The sequence below is a fragment of the Colius striatus genome, chromosome Z, assembly GCF_028858725.1.
Source record: "Colius striatus isolate bColStr4 chromosome Z, bColStr4.1.hap1, whole genome shotgun sequence".
In the NCBI taxonomy this organism is placed as follows: Eukaryota; Metazoa; Chordata; class Aves; order Coliiformes; family Coliidae; genus Colius; species Colius striatus.
In genome coordinates, this window is record NC_084790.1 from 17,424,412 (window position 1) to 17,435,787 (window position 11,376).

An 11,376-nucleotide genomic window follows, 5' to 3' on the forward strand; every position below is an offset into this window, starting at 1 on the left:
CAAAAAAAAAAAACGCTGCTTTAAAAGAGGACTGGCCTGTTTCTGAGAGTGTAGTCTTGTGAATACCTACTATGGGGGAAACAACTCTCCCTTTGCCTGCGGCAACATGACGCAAGCTCTGACAAGTCCCTGTGCTGGAGCAAAAGGTGATCTGGTAACTATTCTGGGGACATGGCATGACACCTTACTGCAAGGCTCTTTCGAGAGCTCTGGTACACCTCTCTTTTCCATCCTGGAAGAAAACAGGAGGATATGCAGATAGTTATGTCGTGATTGAGGACTCTTGTGTGCACACTGATTGAAAACTTCTCCATCCTTTCAGGGAGTCAGAGACACCGACGCTCACCACTCTGCCCTCTGAACTCCTCCTGGACCGGCTGCACCCCAACCCAATGTATCAGCGGATGCCCCTTCTCCTTAATCCAAAATTGCTCAGCCTCGAGTATCCCAGGAACAATATTGAATATGTGAGAGATATTGGGGAAGGAGCATTTGGGAGAGTCTTCCAGGCAAGGTAAGGAGATTGCATGTGAGTCCTCTTTACATGAAGGTACCTGAGAAGAATTTTCAGTAGAGTAACCACTTATCTGGGCACTGTCAATTGTTCATTCATTCACTCGAACCCAAATCAGATGCATGTGTATCAAATGGAATTGTTTCTCTTGTGCACTGCTTTCTATTGATATCTGTTAAACTTTTGTCACAAAGGACTCTCCAGTTCTTTTCTCTAATAGATGTAATGTCTCACTCGCATACCAAAGCCTGGTGTAAATGCTTAGCTAAGTTTATCACCACTGTTTTTGCCAAGAGTATTGCATGTGACATGTGACCTGTTATGAAATTCAAGCATTTCCCAGTATTTGTGAATTGTCAGCCTGTGGTGTCCTCCATTTGAATGGCAGCACTGGCCAGTAATTACCACAACATGTCATGGTACAGCTAGGTTACCCAGTTACCGTTTGCTTCAGTGGCAAAATGAAATTAAACCAAAAATCCCCTAAAAATCCGACCCACTTAGACCAACATTTATTTTTTTGTGTATCCTCCTCAGTTACTAATTTTTTGTTCTTGGAATCTACAGTCATTGTTGCCTGTTTTAAATTTAAGGTATTAGATGAGATTCCAGTTAGACTAAATCTCATGGGGGGTGAGATCATGCACTTCTTCAAAAATGAAAAATATTTAATTGACAAACCCAGAGATGAACCCAGTCCTGCCTAAACTGAGATGGACACAAGGTGTCCTGTTAGCCTTGACTACGTCCATAATTTCTGCAGGACAGTCATTGGCCAGTACTGGTCTCCTCAGTCAATCCTATCCTCAAATTCCTGAAATTAAGTGAACAAACTGTCCAGTTCCATGTTTACTCAGAATGGTTTTCTTTGTCCTTTATGCTTAAGAAATCTGGGATATGACTAATTTTGTGTCTGTATCTGGAATAATGTATGATGACCTCAAAAACACCCAGGAGAATATCAGACTACCACCATGGGCCAAGACCTGCCTGTTGGAACTACTCTCATTGATTTCAAAGACAAAGGACTCTCCTTTCAAAAAGGAGTCACAATTGCAGATACTTTTAATGTTTGTAATTATGCTGTTGATGTATCTCCTAGGAAGTGAGTTACATGCAGGCGAAACATGTTACAGTGGGGAAAGAGTTTTGATAGCTGTGATGGATTCTTTTCCTAATGAAGGGATGCATTTTTTTTCTAATGGAAGAAATGCAGGCATACTTTAATACAGAGAGAGCTAAAAATAACAGTCTGAAGGGGCCGCAGTTGGAGAATCACAGATGCTTAGCCTGTGATTGATTGTTAGCCTGGATGGCAGTGCTGCACTCATCTGAGCTCAAAACAAGAACAGAGCTGCAGGAACTGAGCCATGATTGTGCTCGTGTGCCACGTGCCAGGCAGTGCAGGGCAGAGAGTCGCCTTCCTCCCAGCCTCAGGGAAGTGCTCCTGGTGCCCTGCAGTGTTGCCTTCTCACCCTGCTTCGCTGTAGGTGCACAGGAGGGGCAGGGGATCTCCCTGCTGAGGGCTGCTTTGGCCCTGCACTGGAAACTTCAGTATGATTTAAATGCTGCACATAAGTTTCTGAGCTTGGGAATGACTCTTACAGAGGTCTAGCTTGACCTCTCAAATGGTATTTAAATGTCAAAAGTGCTGGGTTAGGCAAGTGCTAAAGTGGTGTAGGGACCTTTTGTATGGACTTCATCCACTTCAAGTGCATGCAATTTCTTTTCATTAAACCTTTCTTTCCATTGTCAATGGAAACTGGGAGAAAAAGAAGGAAAAAAACCACCCCGAAACCCTACACATCTTCATAGCCAGCATTTGCAAAGTATATACTCTGAGAAACACCTGTGCACCCTGGCTCAGGGAAGAAGCCACAGAAATATTGTTTCTGAGGGGCTTCCATATTTTTATTAATACCTCTGTCAAATGTCCCTCCAAGGCCTTATATTTCCAGGGAACACTTAAGATACTAGCATTTCTGAGCACCACTGGCCGATCAACACAGACTGCTGACCCAGTACCTCCAGCTGTGCATTCCTACAGGTTACTCAAGCTATCACAACTCAAATCGTTTCCTTCCCATCTTAGATGGATAAAATGTACTTGTCTACGTGTGCTAAATGGACGTCTTAGGCTAAGTTTAGCACCACTCTTACTTCTCCCAGTCTCATGTTTCTCCCTCTCCTATAAACACAGTGCTGCTCCCAGTGCCAGCAATGCTGTTGCAGTTGGCTTGCTGTGAGTCCTGATTCAATGTTTACTCACTCCTGGGTCAAGCAACATGTTAGGACAGGAAGCGTCTGGCTATCATTTACTAGCTCCTCCAGAAAGTCTGCTGTCTTCATCGTATGCCGCTTCACACTGGAAAGATGAGGAAGTAACCAGTTACCCAAACAGACATCCTTAAAACAAGAATCAGGACCTATCTCAGGTCTGTCCCAAATGGGTCGTGGTGGCTGACTTGGGATCCTCTGCTTCTGAGAGCATCATGCTGGCCTCACATGCCACCAGAGCACCATCCCTGTGTGGTTCAGTACAGATCACCATGCAAGTTTTCTCCTGTCATTGGATCTGCATGGTCCAGGCTAAGCCTGAAGTCTAGGATTGCCGAAAAATCTGAATGTGGGAGTCTTTGCTTAGCTAGTAGAACCACACTTTGAAGGCATAGCTTGTTTTCTCTGGAAGTGACAAAGCTCTCTCTAAGGTCAGAAATTCTCTGACAGAAGTGTCCTCATGTTCATTTCAAGTGCAAATTGACCTGTTGTGTGAACGTTAATTTAGAAAATGTCACAACAAAACAAGCTCCTGTTCATATCCAAATTTGTCCAAAGGATAGGGCAAAGGCAGGTCTCCACCAGCCTCAGTAGAGAGAGCTGCCTCATTTAATCATATAATCATAGAATGGTAGGGGTTGGAAGGGACCTTTAGAGATCATCTAGTCCAACACCCCTGCAGAAGCAAGTAAACCCAGATCAGGTCGCATAGGAACATGTCCATTTGGGTCTTGAAAACTTCCAAGGAAGGAGACTCCACAACCCCTCTGGGCAGCCTGTGCCAGGGCTCCGTCACCTGAACAGTGAAATAGTTTTTTCTTATATTTAAAGGGAACTTTTTGTGTTCCAGCTTCATCCCATTACCCCTTGTCCTGTTGCTAGATACAATAGAAAAAAGGGATGTCCCAACCTCCTGGCACCCACCATTTAGATATTTGTAAATGTTAATAAGATCTCCCCTCAGTCTCCTTTTCTCCATACTAAGCAGCCCCAGTTCCTGCAGCCTTTCCTCGTATGAAAGATGTTCCAGTCCCCTGTTCATCTTGGTGGCCCTGTGCTGGACTCTCTCCAGCACTTCCCTGTCCCTCTTGAGCTGAGGAGCCCAGAACTGGACACAGGACTCTGGATGAGGCCTCACCGGGACAGAGGAGAGGGGGAGAAGAACCTCTCTTGACCTGCTGGCCACACTCTTCTTGATGCATCCCAGGATGCCATTGGCCTTCTTGGCCATGAGGGCACATTGCTGGCTCATGTTTAGCTTATTATCAATCAGGATTCCCAGGTCTCTCTCTGCAATGATCCAACAGAAACTACCCAGCTGTGATGCTGAGGAAATGGGGACAAGACACAATCTCAAGTAGATGTTCAAGCTGTTCCTCTTTTTTTTAACAGTTACTTCTCTGGAAAGAAAATGTGACTGGAAACTTGAAATCAGGCATTCTCTGTAGGTAGGCTTGGGGCAAAATTGCTAACTGTGCTGCTGGTTAGTTCTCTGTATGGCAACTACCTAATAGCCAAATGCTGCTGATTCAGTTAATTGATGGTGAAGAAGACGAGGACAGCTGCTGTCCATCCCATGTACTAACTGGACATTTATCCTGAGCATTTCTATAATCAGGAGAGAAAAAACAAGATAACTTCTCTGATGCTTCCCATTTCTACAAGAAATGTACTTACTTTCTGGAAAGCACTGTGAGTTCTGGCCCACTGCCCAAATTCTTCTGGTTAACTTCAGAAACAGCAAGTTCCCATTGCTTCCCGGTAGACATGCCACTATGCCTTTGTGTGAAGACTACCTTTTCGGCACCAAAGGGGACAACAGCTCTCTGCCAAGACTGCAAACAATGTGTTGCTGTTCCAGATCAGTGTCACCTTCCCAGGTCTGCCAAGAATGGGGCTGAAGTGGCACAAGCAGTGATACTACTTGCTGTTAACTGAAGGTCCGTTAAAAGGCTTTGACCTGGAGTGAATTTCTCTCTCCAAAGCATGCAAGATGGAGGTGTGCCTGCCCCTGATTTGGCACGGCACTAGGTCTGCGAGCCAGTGATGAGTGGTAATCTACAATGAGGCTATCTGAAAGTGATAAAGGCCCTTCTCTTTTTACTTTTAAATGCTCTACTGCTTCCTCCAGGCTGTTGCTGCTGCCTTTCTGTACTGCTGAGACTGGACAGCAGCAGGTAAGGGCTAGCACTTCTCCTGTCCTACTAGACTGGAAACATGATGCCAGCACAGGGGAAAAAACAAAGGAATACATTTTGCTGTAATGGAGGGAGTAGCAGACAAGTGTGGAGTCTGCTCCTCTGCTCTGGCATGCCAGACCTCCTTGAGTGAGTGTCTCAGCTGTGATCTGGCCACCTGTGAGATTCCTTTCTTGATGGGCACCCTGCCGTCTTCTGGCATTTGACATTTAGAGCACCCAAGTGCAACTGCCACAACTGCCATATGTCTGGAGTAGATGACAAGGAAACTGGAAGTTTGCTTTGGAAATCGGAACCTCCTCTTGAGGCTACTGTGCAGTAAAATAACCTGGCATTTGAGCAATGGGAGGGCAGTAGGGCCAGTGTAGTAACACCGTAAACGGGCACCGCTCTCCACGGGCTCTGTCTGCCTACCCATAAGTAGCCTGTTTAAACTGCAGGACCCCTGGGAAAAGTTCATGTGGGCAACAAAGCATACACCTGAGGTGTGACACACATTTGAAGAGTGGAAAGTTACTCTTCTTTGGCAACAGCTACTCCTTAATCTTTGGCAAGCCCCTCCAATTAAACTTGTTGAGGGTGCAGTGACCTGTGGATAAAAAACGAAATGAGTCTCTGATTGCTCTAAGTCAGAAAGCTCTGTTTCCTACAGATTTGTGTCTCTGAGCTTTAGCTGAAGATTCACTGGTGTCTTAAGTTCCCATGATACTTGCAGGAGTGTAGCAAGTTCCTAGATTTTAGCTTCACCAGGTTAAATGTAGATGAAATTAACTGATGGGTTTATAACTTGTTGAATCACAGATACATTCATGATACACACACACACACAGAGCACTGTGTCAAAAAGCTATATTCCTTACAAAACCAGGGGAACATACTCATTGTTAGTTTTACTCTAATAATAATAGCTAGATGTACCAGTGCAACCATTGTGCCAGGTATGGAAGTAAAAAAAGACTCTTTCTGTATTTGCATACAAAATAAATTTAACTGTAGTAAGCTCACTCATTATACCCTAAAAGCAAATTGTTTGGACTGAAGAGTCCACCCTGCCTTCCATGAAGTTTCTCCTGTGACCTCCAATGCAGGGAGAGGCCACTGTTTGCCAACCTGTTATGAAATTATCTGTTTATCACTCGTGGTAAAGAGTCTATAATCAGAAAGAGCAGTGATAAAAATCCCCTGCAACCTATGTGTGGTGGTTTGGCCCAGCTAGCACAGCAGCACCACGACAGTCTCTCGCTCGGTGCCCCCATTCACCCCCACCCTCGTTAAGATGGCGGAGGCCCCAGTGAAATGGGAGTAAAAAGATAAGCAAGATTGTTGTGGATTGAGACAAGGGCAGGGAGGGCTCACTGCCAATTATGGTTCTGGGCAAAACAGACTCTAGTACTCGACTTAGAGAGGAAAGTGGGAAAGTTTATTCTACAAGAAACAGAACAGAATAAAAGCAAAAAAAGGTAGTAGGATGATCAGAAAATTCCAACCAGCACTTTAAGATCTCCCTCCCCCATCCCTCCTTTCTTCCTGGGCCTAGCTGACTGCTCCCCATATCTCTACCTCCTCCCCCCTCAACAGCTCAGGGGGGCAGGGAATTGGGGATGTGGTCAGTCTCTCACAGATGGGCTCTGCCGCTTCTGTCTTCTCAGATGAGGATGACTCCTGGCATTCTTCCCCTGCTCCAACACGGGGTTCCTCCCCCGGGACACAGTCCTTAACGAACTTCTCTGGTGTGGGTTGTTCCCAGCAGCTGCGGCTTCTGCTGATACAGGGTCCCTCACACGGGACACAGTCCTTGGTGAATATCTCTGGCATGGATTCTTCACCGCAGTTGCAGTTTCTGCAGTTACAGAGTCCCTCTCTTGGGACAAGGCCTCTTCTGGGCATAAGTTTAATGAGCTGCTTTGTTGTGGGTTCCTCCCCACAGTTACAGCTGTGGATATTGGGTCCCTTCCTCGGGACAGGGCCTGCTCCAGCCATAGTTTTAAAGAAGAAAATCACTGCCCCTGATGCGGGCTCATTATCAAAATGAGTCTCTACCGCTGATGCGGGGTCTTTAAAGAAATGAAAATAAATCTCAGCTTCACCAGTCCTCTCCATAGAATGCAGGGGAGTCTCTGCTCCAGCACACCTCCTCCTCTCTTTCATCACTGACCTTGGAGTCCAAACGGTTGTTTCTCTCACCGTTCCTACTCCTTGCACCACCACCAGCCAGAAGAAAGAAGAAGGGGCAGAAGAAGAAAAGAAAATGGAGGAAGAGACCTCCCCTTCCGGCTTCTTCTCAAAAAAGTGATCGTGGAGGCGTCTAATTGACTCAGCCCCAGAAGTGAGTCTGGCTCTGAGCTGGGGAGAGTTGCAAGCAACTTCTTACAGGAGCCATCTTTAAACCCCCTCCCCCCTTACCAGAAAAGGCTATCATGTCAAACCATGACACTATGATGGATTTAGTCCTCCCGGAACCAAATTAAATGTCTTTGTACTATGCACTGCAGACATGCTTGAGATTTGAAGATGGTCCTTCATATTCCTTCAGCTGATGCTGTGGCCTTTCACCTCTTTGGTTTTTTTTCCTTTTCTTCTTCTATCAGTCTTGTCCTTTTGCACCAGAAGCAAAGCCTACCTTTGGTGTGCATGCATCCGTCACTGATGCTTTCCTTTCTCTCCTCTCCCTGCAGGGCCCCAGGGCTGCTACCTTACGAGCCCTTCACAATGGTGGCAGTGAAAATGCTGAAGGAGGAAGCATCCGCAGACATGCAGGCTGACTTTCAGAGGGAGGCAGCCCTCATGGCAGAGTTTGACAATCCAAATATCGTCAAGCTTTTAGGTATCTGAACAAGACAGCCACGTACAGGGTACTACCTTCTGCAGAAATGCTCTGAGGTTGTTGGAGGCACAGGGGTGAACACACAGGCATTTCTGGTGCCTAATGTAAATGGCAATGCTTCTTTCCCAAGAGAAAATGCCTCTTGCAAAAGAAGTGAGCTTTTCCATGTGCAACTATGTGCTCTGCTAAATTGTTCACCAGAACATGTCACAAAATGCAGGTCTGATGCTATTGCCTTAATAGGATGGTGAATTGTAATAAGCCTTCCTCATCCTGCACTGAATATACTGCTGACCATCTTGCTGCCCAGCTCTGCTTCTAGTTCTATACATTGGTATAGATGTCTTCCAGGGAAAGCATGAGCTTCCTGGAGCTGCCATTTATTTTGTGGGTACTTGAAAAAAACAAACATGCACAAGACTTGTTATTTTTATGGATGTCACTTACTATTGTGATGTCTAAGCACTCACCAGCATTAAAAAAACAAAATGAAACTAATCAACAACAAATAAAACCCAACCAGACACAAAACTGATCTCTTCCCCCTTCACAGCTGTAAGGAAGCCCCGTTTTATTGATTTTTTTCAGAAAGCCTTGTAGCCACAGCTTGGTCAGTGGGGCATTCCTCTGTGAAGAAAGCTGCCAACCAAATTTTATTTCAGTAAATTTTCAGCTTTTGACTGAAATAGATGTTGCTAGCCACCTTCACCTGGCAATCGTGTGGTGCTCTTCAGTTGTTGTATGGACATCTTCAGCTGTTGTATGGAGATCTTCATTTGCTTCAACTGGAAGCTCCACAAAATTTAGAAATATATAAATTCCAGTTCTGGGAAAGCTGGATTGATACAAGTACATTGGATATGGAAAAGCAAAGCAGGAAATCCCCCAAAATGAAATGAACATTGTGTTTATTGTCAACACGTTTTAGCTCAGGAAGGACAAAGGTACAGTTACAAACTAGTTTCACATCATGGGAGTGAGAAGAAAACAGCCATGTTGTTGAAGACAGCTTAGATGATAAAGCTCTCACATACACTCCCTATGCTTGTCATATCCTGATTTTATCACTCTGGGAACAGTTATCTGTTTTTCCTCAAAGATTCAAGAGTTAGGTCATCAACAAGAATTTCAGATTACACAATAAGTTGGATCACCAATTGCTAAAACCAGCACAATACATACATTTTAAATGCTGGCTTTTGCTAGTTGGCAATTTGATAATAGTCACTCAAATATTTTTGCTGTATCACTCTGTGCTCAGTAAAACTGATGGCAATGGGTTGCTGTACTGGTGCTGGCTCCCAGTAAAGATGGCATAGGGCCAAGAACATGCTCTTCAGTAGGACTAGGTTCTACATCTGTCAGATATGGCAAGACTCTGCTTTCTGATGTCTGTTTTTAATTTGTCTTTTTCTCACTTTTGAGTCTCTGACATGCCATAAATAATTTCTGCAACCAACAATTTTTGCATGAACTATAAAAAAAAAATCCAGAAGAATTTTTAGGAGGAGTTTCTTTGCAATCCAGCTATCTCACTGAACTTGGTCATGCCCTTGTGATTACTTCTGAATTCTTGCTGCATATGTGTGGCACCTACACCCTTATGGGTATAAGTAAATAATCACGAACAAAATGATGAAAAAATAGCATGATCGGAACTATAAAGGCTACTTCCTGAAAAAAATGTCCTTCCCATCACATTTGGGAAGAGGCAATACTACTGTCAATGCCAGTTTATGGATAATTTGGCTCTACAAGTGTTTCTTGTGTCCAGACAAATCAGGTAACTGCATGACTTGTTAGCATGTCCCACAGAGCTCCACATTATGTCCCCAGTGAAAGAGCTTGAAAGACATAAAGGGATGCAAATACCATACAGTTTGCACTCTTCACCTTTCTCTCTGTCCCTTTGAACATTGTTGTACATTGTTGTACACTGTTGAACATCCCCTTTGTGTAAATATTTCAGGATTTTTTGTGGTTTTGCACAGCAGAACTCTCGTTGCTCCCCAAATGACCTGAGTGGTGTATCTATCTTTTTCCAGGTGTGTGTGCTGTAGGGAAACCAATGTGCCTGCTGTTTGAGTACATGGCCTATGGGGATCTCAATGAGTACCTGCGTGACCGTTCACCCCGCAACCTCTGCAGCCTGGTGCACAGCAGCCTGGACATGAGGATTCGCCTCCCCAACCCCCTGGCACTCTGCTGTGCCAGCCAGCTCTGCATTGCCAAGCAGGTGGCTGCTGGCATGGCGTACCTCTCTGAGCGCAAGTTTGTGCACCGTGACCTGGCTACCAGGAACTGCCTGGTGGGGGAGAACATGGTGGTCAAAATTGCCGATTTTGGTCTCTCGAGGAACATGTATTCGGCTGACTATTACAAAGCCAATGAGAACGACGCCATCCCCATCCGCTGGATGCCCCCTGAGTCCATTTTCTACAATCGATACACCACAGAGTCTGATGTGTGGGCCTACGGAGTGGTGCTGTGGGAGATCTTCTCCTATGGCATGCAGCCCTACTATGGGATGGCTCATGAAGAAGTCATCTACTATGTGAGAGATGGGAACGTCCTCTCCTGCCCGGACAATTGTCCCCTGGAGCTCTACAACCTGATGCGTCTCTGTTGGAGCAAGCTGCCTGCCGACCGACCAGCCTTTGCCAGCATCCACCGCATCCTGGAGCGCATGTATGAGAGGGCCATGGCCACCCCATCAGTTTGAGGGATGTGTGTGGGCTACCCTCCAGACTGGCTCAGATTGGCCCACAGGCTACCAAAGTGGTGGCTCCACATAAAGCCTTGCTTGAGGGAGAGAAGAAACAGCTTGTTCCTCTGTCAAGCAAGAAGTGTGGACTGTACCTCATTAGATAGGCTATGCCTGCTAGAGGACAGGACTGAGTCCTGGACACCAAGCCTGGATTCCTTGGCTTGGTAAGGGTGCTGACCATGCTAATGCCGTACCTATTTTAGGTGTTTCCAGGAGCACAGAGTTCCCCAGGGAAAGCAAGCCCATGTTTCACTGGTGGCACTTCCCTCAAGTGCCCTCAGTGTCCTTCCACATTTAAACTCTTGACTTTTACGTTTTTCTTCCCTTCCTCATACCTTCTCAAGTATTATTTAAAAAAATTGCAGAATTCAGTCTTTTTGGGGATACTTTTTACCATTTTCTTTTTGTGTATTCAGTTGTTTTTGTAGAGAAAGGATGTTTCTGAAGCCATAGGCCACTTTTTCCTTTTAACCTTCACATCCTTTTTGACACTCATGAGTATAAAATTGACCAAGTTAAAACAGGAGCCTGCAGGACCTCTGGCAGCCACCTGCGTCTCTTGTTGCACAGATGAACAAGCTCCAGTCAAGCATGGAGACTTAAAGAAGTGGGAAGTCCACAGTCAGATTCATTTGATGTTTGCCAAGATCTCACCTAAAAGCTTACCCCAAACATCACAGCCCATCTTTCCTTCCCTCCCCTGAGACAAAGCCATTAGATGCTAAGGAAGAAATTCATCCCAAAGGCCTGGTCCTGCATCTGGTAGGTCTCTGAGGTGCATTTATTTGCTGCTGCC

General features: G+C 45.3%; 1 protein-coding gene across 2 annotated transcripts in view; it reads left to right on the plus strand.

The window, feature by feature from the left end:
- MUSK (muscle associated receptor tyrosine kinase) overlaps window positions 1-10,535 on the plus strand; it is a 56,102-nt gene extending 45,567 nt beyond the window's left edge. For both annotated transcript variants that reach the window (XM_062018743.1, XM_062018744.1), the window contains 3 exons: window positions 323-514; window positions 7,665-7,813; window positions 9,859-10,535. In XM_062018743.1, the coding sequence (XP_061874727.1) occupies window positions 323-514; window positions 7,665-7,813; window positions 9,859-10,535 (1,018 nt within the window). The remainder of the gene's footprint in view (window positions 1-322; window positions 515-7,664; window positions 7,814-9,858) is intronic.
- Window positions 10,536-11,376: the final 841 nt, after the last annotated feature.